The sequence below is a fragment of the Rutidosis leptorrhynchoides genome, chromosome 1 (assembly GCF_046630445.1).
Source record: "Rutidosis leptorrhynchoides isolate AG116_Rl617_1_P2 chromosome 1, CSIRO_AGI_Rlap_v1, whole genome shotgun sequence".
Lineage (NCBI taxonomy): Eukaryota > Viridiplantae > Streptophyta > Magnoliopsida > Asterales > Asteraceae > Rutidosis > Rutidosis leptorrhynchoides.
The window spans coordinates 486,542,222-486,562,568 of record NC_092333.1 but is presented as its reverse complement, the minus strand read 5'-3'; the positions used below and the strand labels follow the sequence as shown (position 1 = coordinate 486,562,568).

The window sequence follows — 20,347 nt, the reverse complement described above, 5'->3', positions numbered from 1 at the left end:
ACAAAACCAAGAAGAAGTCCAGGTAAACACACAAACACACAGACCCACAAATGCAAAACAAACAACAACCTACTCGTCTATTCTAATTCTAGTCCTCCACGTAAGCCTATCAGAAGTCATGTCCTCGGTCAATAAAAGTTCCTTCAAGTCGAGCTTAATTCTATCATCCCACCTACGAGTAGGTCTACCCCTTCTCCTTACTCCGTCAACCGTCAGTGCCTCGATTCTCCTAACAGGTGCAGTAGGGGGTCGCCTCTTCACATGTCCAAACCATCGAAGTCGTTCTTCTCTTAGCTTGTCGATGATGCTTCTGACTTTCAGGTTCTCCCTAAAAACGCTATTTGGGATCATATCTAGCATTGTTTTACCGCATATCCACCTCAGCATCCTCATCTCTGCCACCTCCATCCTTCTCTCTTGTGCCTTCGTCATTGGCCAACATTCTGATCCATATAGCATAGCAGGTCTAATTGCCACCTTGTAAAATTTCCCTTTCAGCTTTAGAGGGATCTTCTTGTCGCATAAGACCCCAGTCGCTGCCCTCCATTTCATCCACCCTACTTTAATACGGTGTGTCACGTCTTCATCGATCCTCCCCGATTTGTGGAGCATCGAGCCTAGGTATCTAAACGAGGTTTGCGGATGCAAGATCTGGTCTCCAATGCAGATGTTCACTCCATCCTCTTGTTCAATGATCCTATCAAAATCACATCTAAGATATTCCGTCTTTTGTCTACTAATTAGTAAACCATTACTTTCTAAGGCCACTCTCCATTGCTCCAGTCTTCTATTAAGCTCCTCCTTAGATTCGGCCACAAGCACAATATCATCGGCAAAGATCAAGCACCAAGGGATACACTCTTGTATCCCTCGAGAAAGCTCATCAAGGATCAAAGCAAAAAGAAAAGGGCTGAGGGCCGAACCTTGATGCAAGCCTACTTCTATTGGGAAGACTTCGGTACTTCCAACCGGCGTTCGAACGCAAGACTTCGCCCCATCGTACATATCCCTAATAACACTAATATATGTACTCGGGATACTTCTACCATTAAGGGTCTTCCAAATCAAGTTTCGTGGAACGCAATCATAGGCCTTTTCCAAGTCTAAGAAAACCATCTCCAAGTTCTTTTGTTTTTCTCTATACTTCTCCATTAGGTTCCTAATAATATGGATTGCCTCCATCGACGAGCGCCCTGGCATGAAACCAAATTGGTTTTCCGAAACATTTGTTTCGCTTCGCATTCTAGTCTCAATCACTCTCTCCCAAAGCTTCATAGTATGGCTAAGTAGTTTTATGCCTCTATAGTTGCTGCAGCTTTGAGCGTCCCCCTTGTTCTTATAGATGGGGATAGTCTCGCTCACCCTCCACTCCATAGGCATTTTAGAGCTTCGAAGCGTCATTGTTGAAAAGGCAAGTCAACCACCTAACACCATCATCTCCAAGGCACCGCCACGCCTCAATAGGGATCTGGTCTGGCCCCACAGCTTTATTTCTCCCCATCTTTCGTAGTGCCAATCTTACTTCCTCTTCGTTGATCCTCTCACACTCTATGTTGTTCCGGAACTGATCTCTATCAGAGCCTAGCAACTCTTCGTAACGCTGAGATCTTCCCCCAGTGAAAAGAGATGAGAAATACTCTTCCCATCTTTTCCTAATTTCGTCTTCCTTTACTAGGGTTTGACCACCTTCATTTTTGATAAACTTGATGTTATCTAGATCCCTGCGCCTTCGCTCCCTAGCTTTGGCTATTCTATATATATCATTTGCTCCCTCTTTGGAGTTTAGTTTCATGTACAAATCTTCGTATGCCTTTTCTTTTGCACGAGCTACAGCCTTCTTAGCTTCTCTTTTGGCTTCTTTATATCTCTCTAAAACCCTAAGTCTATTAACCGGAGTCCCCTCTTGACAAGAGATGAGCTCCCTAAACCTTAGTTGTTTGATCTCGACTTTGCTTTGAACCTCGTCGTTAAGCCACCATGATTCTCTATCAGATTTATGTCCTCTCGATGTTCCTAGTGCCACACCTAAGGCTTCCTTGGCTACTTCTCTAATGGTGGACGCTAGACAATTCCACATCTGGTCAGCATCATTCTGGGGTCCCATTTCCACTTCTGCACCAAATCTTCCTACAACAGCAGTTTTAAAAGTCTCTGCCTTCTCACCGCTCAGCTTCTTCCACCGGATTTTAGGTTGCACGAATCTGACACTCTTGGTGACTCGTCTCTGGGTAACCAGATCCATGACCACCAGTCTGTGTTGGGAGGAGCATGTCAATTCATTCAGGACCTTACAGTCCCTACATGTCCTAAAATCCCCTTTGCGAAGTAACAAATAGTCAATCTGGGTGCTATGACCCCCGCTGTGAAAAGTCGCTAATTGAGCTTCCGTCTTCTTGAAAAATGAATTCACCACAACCAGATCGTGAGCAACTGCAAATTCGAGAATAGAGAACCCTTCTTCATTTCTTACTCCATACCCAAAGCCTCCGTGGGCACCCGGGTAACCCTCGACATCTGTTCCTATATGACCATTTAGATCTCCACCAATAAGTAAACGATGGTCCGGGGGGCACCTCCTCACAACCTCGTCTAACGATTCCCAAAAGAGTCTCTTTTCAGCTGCTCCCAGGCCCGCATGAGGTGCATAAGCGCTTATGACCGTGTAGGTCACCTCCTGGATAACTAACGTAACCGACATAATTCTATCACTCCGTCTACCCACCTCCACGACATTATTGTTATAGGGTGGGCCTATAATGATGCCAACACCGTTTCTAGCTACTCTCGATCCCGAGAACCACAACTTGTAGTCCTTGACCTTAGCCGCCCCTCGACCCTTCCATCTAGTCTCTTGGACACACAAAATGTCCACTTTACGTTTGCGTAAAGTCTCCACTAGTTCATACCGTTTGCCGGTCAGAGTCCCCACATTCCAACTACCTGCTCTAATCCTAACCGGTTTCGCTAACCTATTTCCACTTCTAAGCCCTATGGACCTACCCGCCCCTGAACAAGAAGGACATGACCTCAAGTAACCATGAGAATGCCTAGTGTCTATCTTACCCTATGCAAGTCGAGTAAACCGCAACAAGTGAAAAAATAAAAAAAATAAAAAAATGCTACCTAAAATCAGCACAACCAAAAGTACACTAAAAAAAATATGGAATACCAGTTGTACCAAAATAACACAAATAAGATACAAACGAAGTGAGGAAATAAAGCAGTATGTTTCTATATTAATTTAATATTTAGTTTTATTATGTAAATATGGACTAAAATAAAAAGGTAATACACAAATGAAATAAATTAAAATATATACCAGTAAAATACCACCATACGTTAACAGTAGAATAGGATATAAATAATAGATACTCCGTATAAATATAGAAATACGTATAGATATAATAGTAGATATAATAAGGATATAGAAGAAAAAGCAATCTAATATGTAAACGGAAACAACATCATAACATGAAAAGCAGATAGCACAAAAAAGGGAAAGAGGTAACCGGCCGGAAAAATTGATTTCCGGTAGTAAGCGGCGGTGACCGACGGGACCGAGTGGAGCCGTAGAACAGAAACGAAGTTGATTCCTCTGCGAAAAAACAGTCCCTGGCAAGATAGGTTGGCGGTGATATTCCACACGCCGTTAGTTCGTCGGAATAAACCCACCTCCGGCGGTTGCTCCTGGCGGCGCGTGGTAGCTCCGACACCGGCAAGGCTAGTTCGGTTAGGATCCTTAGGATATTACGAGTAAGATGGTGATGGTGGTGACTATTAATTCTCTACTATTGGATTGTTATATACAGGCAAAAATTTGGATGTGATATGATTCTTGTGAACGTTAAGTTTGTACGGAGAGAGAAAATCTTTAAACGGCGCATCTATATTATACGCTTGACCTTTGTATCCTTTATCTCTATTATTATTATTTTTTTTGTTTCTTTCCTGCTCCCAACTCGTGAACCTGTGTTGACATTTTATCCATTTTTTATCAACCGATCTCTATTATTACAACATGATTATGTATAATTGCAAATCAAATAAAAAAGAAATCCAATGGGATTAAAGAGCACAGCGATATTTTTTTTTCTTCTTCTCTGCACGCTCCAATTTTTTTTTCTCTTAATTCAATTTCGAATAAAGTTTCAAAATCTAAAAATACAGAAAGGTTAGAAATCTTTCTTTGAATCTATCTGCAAAATCTCAACTCTCAAATATTTATATCGATCTTGAATTTTGAAGTCAAAGTTTAGTTTAAAAAAAGTCAACAATTGTTCTTGAGACAAATTCGCGTTCGTGTATATGTTTCTGATCAAATTGACGATTCCAGTAGTTTTTATACATGTTTAGAAAACTATTTCGTGTTATAAACATTATCTATAATGTTATCTATTACGAAATCAATTTTTTTTGTTTTGTTCCAAGAACCGACGCTGCAGTAGGCCTTTAGTGTTTTTTTTTTTTTATTTTAGAACCCAAATTATTTTTTTTTCGGTAATGTTTTGAAGCTTTAAAGGGAACCCCGATTTTTTTTTTTTTTTGGTTATTGATGTTTTGTTGAATCCATGAGACTTGTGGAGAAGAAGAGGAATAGAAGAAAAACAGTTTATATATAAAATTTAAATTCGATATTAGTACAGAGAATCAGAATTAGTGGGATGGTCGAGAGTGTTTGCGTGTGAGCATGTGGTCACGCGATCGAGTCCAGAGGACGGTAGTTTTTTTTTTTTTTTGAAACTCTTTTCATGTGAGGTAGTTCTCTTTTCTAATTTTATTATTGTTATTATATATTAATTATTATTAGTATTATTATTATTATTGTGATTGTTTTGATTGTTATTGTTATTGTTATTATTAGTATCATACTTGTTATCATATTTGAAAGTATTATAGACATTACTATTATTATTATGATAGGTATTAATAATATTATTATTAGTAATAAACTTATCATTTTAGTATTTTATCATCATTAGGATTATGATTATGATTATCATTATTATTATTATGAAGGAAATAAAAATATATTATTATCATCAATATTAGAATTTGTACCGGTTTATAAATAATAGTATCATCAGTACATTTACAATTAATAATATCATATTTATCAGTATCATCATTAATATTTACTAGTATTATTATGATTATCATTTATCATTTTATAAATATTAGAACCCTTATTATTAACATAAGTATGGTATTAGTATTACTATTATTTTAGAGTTATTATTATTAGTATCATTAACAGTTATCATTTTCATTTTTTTTGCTATTAGTATTATCATTATTAATAAAATTATTATTATTATTAGTAAATCATTATTATCTAAATTATTATTTTAACAAATAAATCTTTTGTACACTATATATATACTTATGGTATATACTAGGATTGTATTAATAATTCACATAACAAACTAATAAAATTTCATAAATACAATATTAACCACAAATATATGTATATAAATATATTAATGTCACTATTTATATAAACGTAAATCATTATAGATATATATACATAAAATCGATATATATATATAAAATATAACTTAAAATATAATATAAGTATACGTTTTAAAATAAAGGTTAGAATAAATTCTACAAAACTATAATATATAAATAATACATATTAATAAATGAAATTTTGTAACTTACATTATACGTATTAATATATACACAATTGATATAGGTTCGTGAATCCGAGGCCAACCCTGCATTGTTCAATGACGTCATATGTATTTTTACTACAAAATACAGTATCGTGAGTTTCATTTGCCTTTTTACCCTTTATATTTTTGGGCTGAGAATACATGCGCAACTTTTATAACTGTTTTACGAAATTGACACAAGTACGTGAAACTACATTCTATGGTTGGATTATCGAAGTCGAATATGCCCCTTTTTATTAAGTCTGGTAATCTAAGAATTAGGGAACAGACACCCTAATTGACGCGAATCCTAAAGATAGATCTATCGGGCCCAACAAGCCCCATCCAAAGTACCGGATGTTTTAGTACTTCGAAATTTATATCATGTCTGAAGGAGGATCCCGGAATGATGGGGATATTCTTATATATGCATATTGTTAATGTCGGTTACCAGGTGTTCAATCCATATGAATGATATTTTTGTCTCTATGCATGGGACGTATGTTTATGAGAAATGGAAATCTGAAATCTTGTGGTCTATTAAAATGATGGAAACGATTGTTTAAGTTAAACTAATGAACTCACTAACCTTTTGGTTGACACTTTAAAGCATGTTTATTCTCAGGTACGAAAGAAATCTTCCGCTGTGTATTTGCTCATTTTATAGATATTACTTGGAGTCATTCATGGCATATTTCAAAAGACGTTGCATTCGAGTCATCGAGTTCATCAAGATTATTATCAAGTCAATTATAGTTGGATATATTATGAAATGGTATGCATGCCTGTCAACTTTCGATGTAATGAAAGTTTGTCTTTTCAAAAACGAATGCAATGTTTGTAAAATGTATCATATAGAGGTCAAGTACCTCGCGATGTAATCAACTGTTGTGAATCGTTTATAATCGATATGGACTTCGTCCGGATGGATTAGGACGGGTCTTCACAAGCAGGTAGGACTATCGGTAGACACTAGCCTGATTAGCTAGGGTCGTGTGCCCGTACAAGCCACCGATATGAATGATTAAGGGAGTAGCTACCTTTATGATTTCGTTTTGATACTTTGTTACCTATTTGTTTTGACTCTTAGTGCATTATTTTATGAAATTGGTGTTTGTACTATATTTTGATATATTAGCATCTTTGGTATTGTGGATCTATACATATTCGTACTTTGCTTTGAAAAAAGGTTCACTTTGATAAAGTAAGTTATGTTGAAATAAGTCCATTTTGAAAATAAGTTTGTTTTGAAAATAAGTTCTTTTGCGTAAAAGTATTTGCATGTCATACTGTCCTCCGTTCTTTGTTATATCCGTTCACTGGGCTTTGGCTCAGTAGTATTCCATTTTTTTCTTATACGACAGGTATTCAAGTGGGCTTTAGGAACGAGGGAAGAGTGTAGAGTTAAAGTGGACTTAGCACTTTTGCCTTAGAGATCTTTATTTCAAGATTTACTACTTTATATAGGTTTATTAATACTTTATAAAAATATTGGTTAACTTTGACCATGACTTCGGTTTGACTTTGGATAAGATTAACGCCCTTATATCTTTTAAGTTATTTTTATACCATTTATTAGAGCTTTGTAAGTTAGGGGCGTTACAGAATGGTATCAGAGCTTTAGGTTCGAAACTGTAGTTATTCTTAAGTTTGGCCTGTGAGTTTGGGGTAGAACATTTATGATTCGTTATCGCTATATCACTCTCGTATACTTTCCTACTTCATCCTATCATATATGATTTCGCTCATCTTTTTATCCCCCATTTCGTCCGTTTTCGACTCGTATGCTCTCTCAATTTTCGTTAGCGATATTTGATTCAATATGTGTTTATTTAACCTTATGAGTTTTTAAGTGTTTCATAAGTTCGTTCGTAAGGTATATAAAAATGTTAATGAGTTTTAAAAATGATAGGAGAAAAAAAATGCTCCTTTTAAGATGCAATTATAAGGATTATATTTTAACGTTAATGTAGGGTGATCATTATCTTTGTCAGAGTAATTATAAAAATATATGTGTTTGAACTCAATTAATGTCTTCCATGTCATTATACAGTAGAGAGAAAATTACATCTAATAATTTGTATGTATACATTTATTATAGTAAGTATAATAATGATGATCCTATAAAAAAATTAGTTACATTTATAGCCGATTTGACGTTTTTTATATTCTCGTTCGTATCAATCGATATATGTAAGAGGATACTCATGAAATTGATAAGTGTGCAATTAACTCTCACGTTATTATTACTATTAATATTAATATTATATTATGTGAGTAATATGTTAAAATTGTTAGAAATGTATTTGACGATTTATTACATGTATTTAGATATAAATGCATTATTGAAATAAAAAAAAAATGAGCACACTAAATTAATGATCAACAACTAATAACTTTTAGGAGTAAACATATTATGATTAAATTGAATATTATATGCATATGTTTTGGTTGCATGTTTTGAATTTATATGGTTTAGTGTTTATTGTCTTTAGCTCCTAATAATATAGTATACGCTAATGTGAAGAAAAGAAATGAATAAAGATGAAATTAATAATTATAGCTTTAGCATGCATCATATTTAATTTGATAATAATTATCAACCTTACTAGATGATATCTTTAGTTACATATGTGAAAAAAATTGAATTATAGTATGAAGTGATAACGATAGGAACATACATATACAAATTAATCATATCAAGTCCGGCCGAAGCGATTGTGATTAAGTTGTTATGTATGAACTTACGGAGTCATGGAATATTATTAGGAAATATTAAATGTTATATTTACTCCACTTGGATTAATAATGAACACTTATAGGATCTGGAATATGTAATTTGTTTATATACTTGAAACATGATAATCGTAAGAGTATTTTATCGTTGAGTATGTTGTTGAGTTTTATAAGCAATTATGAATATAAGTTACTTACGTTTGAAAAATGTGACGTCTCATATATAACTATAAATATTGGACCATTAATAGTCATTACCCCGTATGTTAAAAAAAATAGAATAATATTATATTAATTAATATAATTTACATTAAAACCCTGCAAAATTCATTGAAAATTAAGCTACACGCATAAACCCTCATTTGTTTGATATTTGGTGTGTTTCATTTTCGTAACTTCTTACAATTTCGAGGACGAAATTTTTTTAGTAGGTAGAGTTTGTAACACCCCATAAAATTAACACCATAACTTTAATAATATCTAAAACTTATGTTTTGAGAGGCTAACTATTTATAAGTAGAAATTTATATTATATCCTAAGTTTAATATGATTAGTTTTACCTAAGATTGTTTAATAATAAAGTTATCATAAGTTAGATATTAATAATGTTATCACATGTCTAATAAATTCATAAATTATGCACTTTTTAATTAATTTATTATCATAAGCCTACTATATGTTATTTGTCCTAACTTGTAATATAGTAAAGTTAACATAACTTGTAATTATTATTAATTAGCTTGTAATATGATTAATTAATTTGTAAGTCTTGTACTTTTAGTAGTAATACTTTAAATTCTACAACTATTAATCTTGGATTCTTTTAATCATTTGCTTAATTTAATACATTACTAGCTCATAAAAAAAGACCTTTGGATTACACTATAACTCATTTTGTAACTTGTAAAATTAACTAGCTTTAATCTCCAAAATAATGATCATTTAATTTATGCATACATGAAGTCACAATTTCAATACAACATACATGAGTTTTTATCTTTATTCAATCTTTTCTCTAGCAAAAAAAAAAAAAAAAAAAAAAAAACCAACCTACAAATTTTAACTCTCCAAATTACTAAGTATTTGATTCATTTTAAAAGAAAAATAAGGTTGTTTTGGTGTTCAATATCAAGGTAATGTTTCAATTTTTTTTTGTTTCACATTTTTAAGAATATACTAACATATTATAAGATCTAAAATTTTAAGATAAAACTACTTAAAAATCATGTTAAACATATGTCAACCTTTCATGCTTTTGGTTTTGGTGGTTATAATACAAAGGAAATAATGGGTTTTAATAATTTTTGATAAGAAGATATAAACACATAAGAATCATATAATGATATTATAAAATAATAGATATTACATACTTCCTATTTGTATGTATTTAGTGCTCATATTATTGTATTTGTTAGATTCGGTTTGGTGATCGTATTCATTTGGTGATTCTTTCTTCTTTGGAATTTCATTATTGAAGATAAGGTACTGATATTCTAGGTGGTTCTAGGATTGTTTCGGTAAATTCTTTCCTCTCAAAACTTTATTTGAATTGTATATAAATCCTATTGGTATGACATGCTTATTTAAAAAATTATTTTGTTTAGTAGTCTTTGAAGTGTGTATATTATATTTTTCTTATTTCATGATTCATTATGTTTGTTAGTCTATAAATTGTGTTATGACTTTCCTCATTTTGATGTACTAACGAGGTTGCTAATTGTGTTTGATAATTGAGGAATCATAATATTTTGGTCTTTAGAAATTGCGTTAAAACCGTGTCTCGAAAATCCCAACCAAAATGGTCCCGAAATCAGCCACTTAACAGCTGCAATTCAGCCTCGAAAACAGCCCGAAAATGTCCCAAAAACGGCCTCGAAATGTCCCAAAAAGTTCGGTAAAGAACGTGTGTTTGTGTCGCGAATGATACGATGATTCGTATTGAGTGTCCCTCATTCAATGTGGCTTTACATGTCTCGTTAAGTTCCATTTAAGTTGTTAATTCATAAAAGGGCTAAAATATTATGTAAATGACTAGTGGTAAAAGTTAGACCAAATGGTTGGGGTGACACGTGATTTTAAGTAAAACTCATATCATTTTATATAACATATTAAGTGTTGGTCAAGAGTAAAATATTCAAGCACATTTTATTATTTCTTTTTAAACATATTTTAGTGTTCATTAATCGCTTGAAAAGTATTTGGAATTTTGTAAATATATTATAGTTAAAACGGTTTCTTAAAATGTGCCTAAGAATAACCTATTCATGGAGGTCCCATGAGAGCATTATTGTGACACTGATAATGTGGCATCGACCGTAGCGGTGTATTTTGTTATATCTACGGCGTCTCCTTTTGATTACCCGGTGGTGGCACGAGTTCTTTGTTATTATATTTTGATAGGAGGCGTATGGATCGATCCTAGAATTTTGTTTGTTTTGACGGTGGACGTTTATCGCAATGTCATACAAAACGTCAGCGATATGAATGATTAAGGGAGTAGCTACCTTTATGATTTCATTTTGATACTTTGTTACCTATTTGTTTTGACTCTTAGTGCATTATTTTATGAAATTGGTGTTTGTACTATATTTTGATATATTGACATCTTTGGTATTGTGGATCTATACATATTCGTACTTTGCTTTGAAAAAAAGGTTCACTTTGATAAAGTAAGTTCTGTTGAAATAAGTCCATTTTGAAAATAAGTTTGTTTTGAAAATAAGTTCTTTTGCGTAAAAGTATTTGCATGTCATACTATCCTCCGTTCTTTGTTATATCCATTCACCGGGCTTTGGCTCAGTCGTATTCCATTTTTTCCTTATACGACAGGTATTCAAGTAGGCTTTGGGAACGAGGGAAGAGTGTAGAGTTAAAGTGGACTTAGCACTTTTGCCTTCGAGATCTTTATTTCAAGATTTAGTACTTTATATAGGTTTATTAATACTTTATAAAAATATTGGTTAACTTTGACCATGACTTCGGTTTGACTTTGAATAAGATTAATGCCCTTATAAGTTATTTTTATACCATTTATTAGAGCTTTATAAGTTAGGGGTGTTACAGTTTTGTAGAACATGTATGGCCGATAGAGATGCGAACGCTACTGGCCCATCGAACCCCGGAACATACAGAGCACCTAATGAAGGTTATGAATTAGATGATGAACAACAAAACTATATTTTATGAATTGTAAAGCAAATTTATAAGAGGCTCAAGATAAGGATGCTGAGCTTGAGTTAGTTAGACATTCGAGTAGTGTGTGCTGGTGTTGTCATCATCCAGGGCATCGTGCATCTAGTTGTCTGTCTAAAAGTGGTAGTTCTGAGGCAGGGTCAGGTGCGCGTTCGGCATCAATTGGAGGGTGTACTGCCTCGAGTGGGCAGAAGAGGAAGAACCCTTCATCAGCAGAGGCCAGGGCTTTTCAGATGTCAGTTGAGACAACTACTGCAACTGATGATGTGATTACCGGTATGTTCTTAATCAACTCAATACCTACTAGAGTATTGTTTGAATTCGGTGCGAATAGGACATTCATGTCTTTAGGATTCTGTGCTAAGATTAAGTTACATGCTACAGTATTGTCTGAGCTTGTAAGATTAGAGGTAGTTGATGGTAAGATGATCCCAGTTACAACGTATGTGTCTGGGGTTAGCATAGAAATTGATGGAAGACCTTTTGATATGTCCTGCATAATGTTTCATATTAGTAGCTGTGATGTAGTAATAGGCATGAACTGGCTGAGCCTCCATAAGGCCAGCATTAAGTGTGACATGAAAACTATTACCTTCCGTATGACCAATGGTACTCATGTTGTGGCCCGAAGGGAACGAGGTATGTATGGTTTTCTGTTAATATATCAATGATGAAAGTGGAGAAGTCTTTAGCAAAGGGTTATGAATCGTTTTTAGTGCATGTGATTGATGCTAAGAAAGAAAAGAAAACAATAGCCGATATTCTGGCAGTTTCTGAATTTCTTGAAGTGTTTCTGGATGAGTTACCAGGATTGCTACCAGTAAAAGAGGTCGAGTATAAGATTGAGTTAGTTCCGGAAACTACTCCAGTTGCTAAAGCCCCGTATCATTTAGCTCCGTCTGAGATCCGTGAGATGATGTCTCGGATTCAGGAATTGCTATCGTTGGATTATTTGACCTAGTTCTCATCGTGGGGTGCTCCGTTATTGTTTGTTAAAAATTAATATGGTACAGTGCGTACGTGTATCGATTATCATGAGTTGAATTAGAGAACAGTGAAAAATAAGTACCCGTTACATAGAATAGATGATTTGTTTGATCAATTATAGGGTGCTTCATATTTTTCCAAGATAGACTTGCATTTAAGGTATCATCAAGTTCGTGTTGCGGAATCGGATATACCAAAGACAACGTTCAGAATGAGGTATGATCATTACGAGTTTTTGGTCATGTCGTTTGGGTTGACGAATGCGCCGACATTTTTCATGGTTTTATGAATAGAGTGTGCCGCCCGGTTCTTGACAAGTTTGTGATAGTGTTCATCGATGACATACTTGTGTATTCTAAGACAGTCAAGCATGTGATTCATTTAAGACAGGTTTTGGAACTGTTAAAATGTGAAAAGTTGTATGCAAAATTCTCAAAGTGTGAGTTTTGGTTAAGAAAAGTTTAGTTTTCGGGTCATGTGATTTGTGCCAAAGCTATAAAAGTTTATCTGACCAAGATAGAAGCGATAATGAATTGGAATTCTCCCAGGACTCCAACTGTGATTAAGAGTTTTCTGAGATTAGTTGGTTATTATCGCAGGTTAATAAAGATTTTTCGTTCATCGCGGGGCCGTATACTAAGTTGACTCTAAAAAATGTAACCTTTTAATGGAGTGATGAACAAGAAAAGACTTCTCAAACATTAAAACAATTGTTATATAAGGCATCAGTGTTATCTTTACCAGAAGGTTAAGATGACTTTGTGGTTTATTGTTATGCGTCATTAGCCGAGTTGGGTTGTGTATTAATGCAGAGAGACAAACTAATTGCCTACGCTTCGAGTTAGCTAAAAATTCATGAGAATAATTACTAAGTGCGTGATCTTGAAATGGTTGCAGTAGTTTTTGCTTTGAAATTATGGAGACACTATTTGTATGGAACCCATTGTGTTATTTGTACTAACCACAAGATTTTTTGGTATATCTTCTCGCAGAAAGAATTGAATATGTTTCAGAGACGATGGCAAGAATTGATTAAAGATTATGATTGTGAAATTAAATACCATCCCGGTAAAGCGAACGTAGTTGCAGATGCGTTAAGTCGTAAAAATCTGGCGAGAATGTGAAATTTCTTCGTTTAGGTATTACATCAGATTTGATTGACCAAATAAGAACTATTCAAGCCTGTGCTTTGGAGGATGAACATTTTAAATATGAACTTATGAATAAACAAAAACTAGACCCTATTGATGACTCACATGGACCTAAGACTTTAAATAATCGTAGTTGGGTGCCTAAGCTTGGAGAATTGAGGGGTTTAATCTTGACAGAAGCTCACAAATCCAGATTGACAGTAGATCCAGGAAATAATAAAATGTATCATTATCTGAATTCAGTATATTAGTGGCCGACTATGAAAACAGATGTCTCTCAATTTGTTGAAAAGTGTAATGTTAGTGCTCAAGTGAAAGCTTAACATCAGAAACCATATGGTGTAGTGACCCGAACTTTTCCATGTTTATATATATATTAAATGAAATTGTTATTTACATGATTAAGTGTTTCCAACATGTTAAGCAATCAAACTTGTTAAGACTTGATTAATTGAAATAGGTTTCATATAGACAATTGACCACCCAAGTTGACCGGTGATTCACGAATGTTAAAACTTGTAAAAACTATATGATGACATATATATGGATCTATATATAGTTAACATGATATTATGATAAGTAAACATATCATTAAGTATATTAACAATGAACTACATATGTAAAATCAAGACTACAAACTTAATGATTTTGAAACGAGACATATATGTAACGATTATCGTTGTAACGACATTTAATGTATATATATCGTATTAAGAGATATTCATACATCATATTATCATGATAATATAATAATTTAAAATCTCATTTGATATTATAAACATTGGGTTAACAACATTTAACAAGATCGTTAACCTAAAGGTTTCAAAACAACACTTACATGTAACGACTAACGATGACTTAACGACTCAGTTAAAATGTATATACATGCAGTGTTTCAATATGTATTCATACACTTTTGAAAGACTTCAAGACACTTATCAAAAAACTTCTACTTAACAAAAATGCTTACAATTACATCTTCGTTCAGTTTCATCAACATTTCTACTCTTATGCACCCGTATTTGTACTCGTACAATACACAGCTTTTAGATGTATGTACTATTGGTATATACACACCAATGATCAGCTCTTAGCAGCCCATGTGAGTCACCTAACACATGTGGGAACCATCGTTTGGAAACTAGCATGAAATATCTCATAAAATTACAAAAATATGAGTAATCATTCATGACTTATTTACATGAAAACAAAATTACATATTCTTTATATCTAATCCATACACCAACGACCAAAAAAACTTACAAACACTTTTATTCTTCAATTTTCTTCATCTAATTGATCTCTCTCAAGTTCTATCTTCAAGTTCTAAGTGTTCTTCATAAATTCTACAAGTTCTAGTTTCATAAAATCAAGAATACTTCCAAGTTTGCTAGCTTACTTCCAATCTTGTAGAGTGATCATCCAACCTCAAGAAATCTTTCTTATTTACAGTAATATATCTTTCTAATATAAGGTAATACTCATATTCAAACTTTAATTCAATTTCTATAACTATAACAATCTTATTTCGAGTGGAAATCTTACTTGAACTTGTTTTTCGTGTCATGATTCTGCTTCAAGAACTTTCAAGCCATCCAAAGATCCTTTGAAGCTAGATCCATTTTTCTCATTTCCAGTAGCTTTATCTAGAAAACTTGAGGTATTAATGACGTTCATAACATCATTCGATTCATACATATAAAGCTATCTTATTCGAAGGTTTAAACTTGTAATCACTAGAACATAGTTTAGTTAATTCTAAACTTGTTCGCAAACAAAAGTTAATCCTTCTAACTTGACTTTTAAAATCAACTAAACACATGTTCTATATCTATATGATATGCTAACTTAATGATTTAAAACCTGGAAACACGAAGAACACTGTAAAACCGGACATACGCCGTCGTAGTAACACCGCGGGCTGTTTTGGGTTAGTTAATTAAAAACTATGATAAACTTTGATTTAAAAGTTGTTCTTCTGGGAAAATGATTTCTCTTATGAACATGAAACTATATCCAAAAATCATGGTTAAACTCAAAGTGGAAGTATGTTTTTTAAAATGGTCATCTAGACGTCGTTCTTTCGACTGAAATGACTACCTTTACAAAAATGACTTGTAACTTATATTTCTGACTATAAACCTATACTTTTTCTGTTTAGATTCATAAAATAGAGTTCAATATGAAACCATAGCAATTTGATTCACTCAAAACGGATTTAAAATGAAGAAGTTATGGGTAAAACAAGATTGGATAATTTTTCTTGTTGTAGCAACGTGAAAATTGGTAACAAATCTATATTAATCATATCCTAGCTAACTTATATTGTATTATACATGTATTCTAATATATTATGTAATCTTGGGATACCATAGACACGTATGCAAATGTTTTGACATATCATATCGACCCATGTGTATATATTATTTGGAACAACCGTAGACACTCTATATGCTGTAATGAGGGAGTTAGCTATACAGGGTTGAGGTTGATTCCAAAAATATATATACTTTGAGTTGTGATCTAGCCTGAGACGTGTATACACTGGGTCGTGGATTGATTCAAGATAATATATATCAATTTTTTTCTGTACATCTAACGTTGGACAACTAGTTGTAGGTTACTAACGAGGACAGCTGACTTAGTAAACTTAAAACATCAAAATGTATTAAAAGTGTTGTAAATATATTTTGAATATATACTTTGATGTATATGTACATATTTGTTATAGGTTCGTGAATCGACCAGTGGCCAAGTCTTACTTCCCGACGAAGTAAAAATCTGTGAAAGTGAGTTATAGTCCCACTTTTAAAATCTAATATTTTTGGGATGAGAATACATGCAGATTTTATAAATGATTTATAAAATAGACACAAGTACGTGAAACTACATTCTATGGTTGAATTATCGAAATCGAATATGCCCCTTTTTATTAAGTCTGGTAATCTAAGAATTAGGGAACAGACACCCTAATTGACGCGAATCCTAAAGATAGATCTATTGGGCCTAACAAACCCCATCCAAAGTACCGGATGCTTTAGTACTTCGAAATTTATATCATATTCGAAGGGTGTCCCGGAATGATGGGGATATTCTTATATATGCATCTTGTTAATGTCGGTTACCAGATGTTCACCATATGAATGATTTTTATCTCTATGTATGGGATGCGTATTGAAATATGAAATCTTGTGGTCTAGTGTTATGATTTGATATATATATATGTGACGACCCGGAAATTTCCGACCAAATTTAAACTTTAATCTTTATATTATTCCGACACGATAAACAAAGTTTGTTAAGTTAAATCTCAAGAATTTTAAACTGTGTTCATACATTCATTATAACCTCGACCAAATTCTGACGATTCACGAACCGTTATATAGAAATAGATATGTATATGTATATATATATTATAACTTGAGAATATTAATAAAGTATTAAACGTATAATACTTTACACGAACGTATTTGTTTCAATATGATTTTCGACGAAATTAAAAAAATATATATTAAATGATTGAATTATCAGAAACATTGAATTATGATTACAAGTCTCTGTTGAGAGGTCCACTATGATTTGAGAAAATCTATTCCTCTTAACGATATTCAGAATAATTTGTAAAGCTATTTTTAAATAAAAACAAAAAGTGTCATTTACGAAAGTTAGACAAAAGTTAGTGGAGAATTGGTTTCCATAATATTCTATTAATCTATTTTCAAACGTACAAAGACGTTTTCAGTTTAAAAAGAACTTTATTATTAAAACGTATATAACTTTTATAAATATCTAGAATCACTTTTGATAACTCATTACTTAACCAGTATAATAAATATAACGATATTTATATTTTATTTCATTAAATATATATAACGATTTAAATTAATATTATATATATTTATACGCGTATTATACATACATAGTTTTTATACTTTTACTATACTTTAACTTTACCTTTACTTTACTTTTACTTTACTTTAACTTTAATAATTCACTTTAATAATTCATACTTTAATAATTCACTTTAATAATTCATACTTTAATAATTCACTTTAATAATTCATACTTTAATAATTCAATTTAATAATTCATACTTTAATAATTCACTTTAATAATTCATACTTTAATAATTCACTTTAATAATTCATACTTTAATAATTCACTTTAATAATTCATACTTTAATAATTCACTTTAATAATTCAAAAATCTATTATAAATAGAATTCAATAGGTTTCATTATTTCATAGAAACTTGAAAATATATTTCTCTAAACTCTCTCAATCGATTTATATATACATATATATATTTGCTCTGTATTATTTCAAGATATTATTAGTATACATAAAATATTACGACGGAGTGCTGTCCGAGTGATTTCAAAATAGTTTTTTTTTAATGAGTCGAAGCTAAGGAAATTATGGGTTATAGCTATGGAGGTGATGGGTATGGTTCATGGGTATGCTCGTGAGGTAAATCTAGTGTTTATCATCTCCGTTGCGTCTACGTACTTTCCTGCAATATTGAATCTCAATATTGATACGTTCGGGAATTCGAGGCCAACCTTGCACTTGTTAAATGACGTTATATGTATTTTTACTACGAAATACAGTATTGTGAGTTTCATTTGCCCCCTTTTTAATTGCTTTTGCAATATATATTTTTGGGCTGAGAATACATGCGCTGTTTTATAAATGTTTTACGAAGTAGGCACAAGTACTAAAACTAATTCTATGTGGGTTTAAACCAGAAATATACCCTTAGCTTGGTAACATTAAACTACTTGTCTATGTACGGTAGGCGCGAATCCTAAAGATAGATCTATTGGGCCTGACAAACCCCATCCTGACTATGGGATGCTTTAGTACTTCGAGGTTATTTTAAACACACCTGATCTGGTGTACTTCAGAGGGTAAAACATGAACGTTAAGGCTTGTTACCGGGTGCCTACAACTTATAGAATACTTTTATACACTTGCGAGTGTACATATATTTATAAACGGAAATCTTGTGGTCTATTAATATATTGAAATGATTGTTATGATAAACCTATGAACTCACCAACCTTTTGGTTGACACTTTAAGGCATGTTTATTCTCAGGTATTAAAGAAATCTTCCACTGTGCATTAGCTCATTTTAAGGATATTACTTGGAGTCATTCATGGTATATTTTGAAAGACGTTGCATTCGAGTCATTAAGTTCATCAAGATTATTATTAAGCCAATTATAGTTGAATGTATTATGAAATGGTGTACATGCCATCAACTTTCGTTGTAAAGAAAGTTTGTCTTTTAAAAACGAATGCAATGTTTGTAAAATGTATCATGTAGAGGTCAAATACCTCGCGATGTAATCAACTATTGTGAATCGTTTATAATGTATATGAACCGGTCCTTTCAGTTGGTATCAGGGCGGTGGTCTTAGCGAACCAGGTCTGCATTAGTGTGTCTAACTGATAGTCGTTAGGATGCATTAGTGAGTCTGGACTTCGACTGTGTCTGCATTTCAAAAGTTTTGCTCATCATTCTTGTCGAAAATTATCTGCTTATCATTCTTAGTCTAGACACATCTTATTGCATTGATTGCATGAATAGTGTATAGACAAAATTCATATCTTAGCGTATCTGCTAATTCATATCTTAGCGTATCTGTTACGGTAAACTTTGCCTGACATATTCCGTAAATTCCTCCGTAATCTACGAAACCTTTTGCTCTATATAATTAGAATACCACCCGATAGCCGGAAAATCATTTCATATCGAAAAATTCTTTATTCAATCGTACGAAATGGAATTCGTCATTAGTTCAAGTCCCTCGGATTCTGAAATGGAATCCCACTCAAGTTCTGAAAGCAGTGTGACCGGAATGGATCAACTAATTAGTCATCATCTATTCTGGATGAATTAGGGATGGGTTTGTAGCCTCCTTAATCCTTGGAGACAAGAAGAAGGTGATCCCTTCCATCCACCACATTGCCCTCTTGGCGAAGAACCTGAAGCACTTACCGGCGAACCTATCCGAAACACCATTTTCTCTCTTATTTCTAGAGTATCTCGTCACGATTACATACTACACCAAATTCTAGATTTTATTTATTCGCTTGTCCGAAGCGACAATCACGCCGATGTAATAGAAGAAGTCAACGAGCTTCGCGCTCAGGTAGTGGCTTTGGAGAATATGGTGCAACGGTTACAAACACCAGCAGCAGCACCAGCAGCATAAACAATACCACCATCAGCAACACCAACATTACCATCACCACCACTAACAACAACATCCACATCCCACACCGCAACATCACAATCTGTACCTCAAACATCAACATCATACGCCCTGTAAATATCCAGGAATATCAACAACAACAACAAACGATGAAGTATTAATTCATAAACTTCATTGAAGAGATATCTCTGCGGCAGTTATGTAATCTCCAAAATCTTAGAGATTATTTAATTCTGACCATAAATCGGATGAGTGTACGGAGATGGTAGAGTAGAAACTTTGATCGAAAATGGTGTACTATTTACAAGCTAGAATTGTTTTACCAACAGCATCAACAGGACCGTAGGATCATCAACACGGTCAGTGCCGTCAGTATCGTCAGAATCAACAGCACATGTAACATC

At 33.1% G+C, this 20,347-nt stretch overlaps 2 protein-coding genes across 2 annotated transcripts; one reads left to right on the top strand and one right to left on the bottom strand.

Moving 5' to 3' along the window:
- Positions 1 to 1,381: 1,381 nt before the first annotated feature.
- On the bottom strand, positions 1,382 to 3,336 carry LOC139840490 (uncharacterized). The gene is made up of 2 exons (XM_071830759.1): positions 3,331 to 3,336; positions 1,382 to 3,064 (listed from the first exon to the last, which is right to left on the bottom strand). The coding sequence occupies exons 1-2, from the start codon at positions 3,334 to 3,336 to the stop codon at positions 1,382 to 1,384; spliced, it is 1,689 nt and encodes a 562-aa protein (XP_071686860.1).
- Positions 3,337 to 11,469: 8,133 nt separating this feature from the next.
- LOC139840480 (uncharacterized) lies at positions 11,470 to 12,544 on the top strand. Its single transcript, XM_071830748.1, has 3 exons — positions 11,470 to 11,536; positions 11,599 to 12,222; positions 12,300 to 12,544. The coding sequence occupies exons 1-3, from the start codon at positions 11,470 to 11,472 to the stop codon at positions 12,542 to 12,544; spliced, it is 936 nt and encodes a 311-aa protein (XP_071686849.1).
- Positions 12,545 to 20,347: the final 7,803 nt, after the last annotated feature.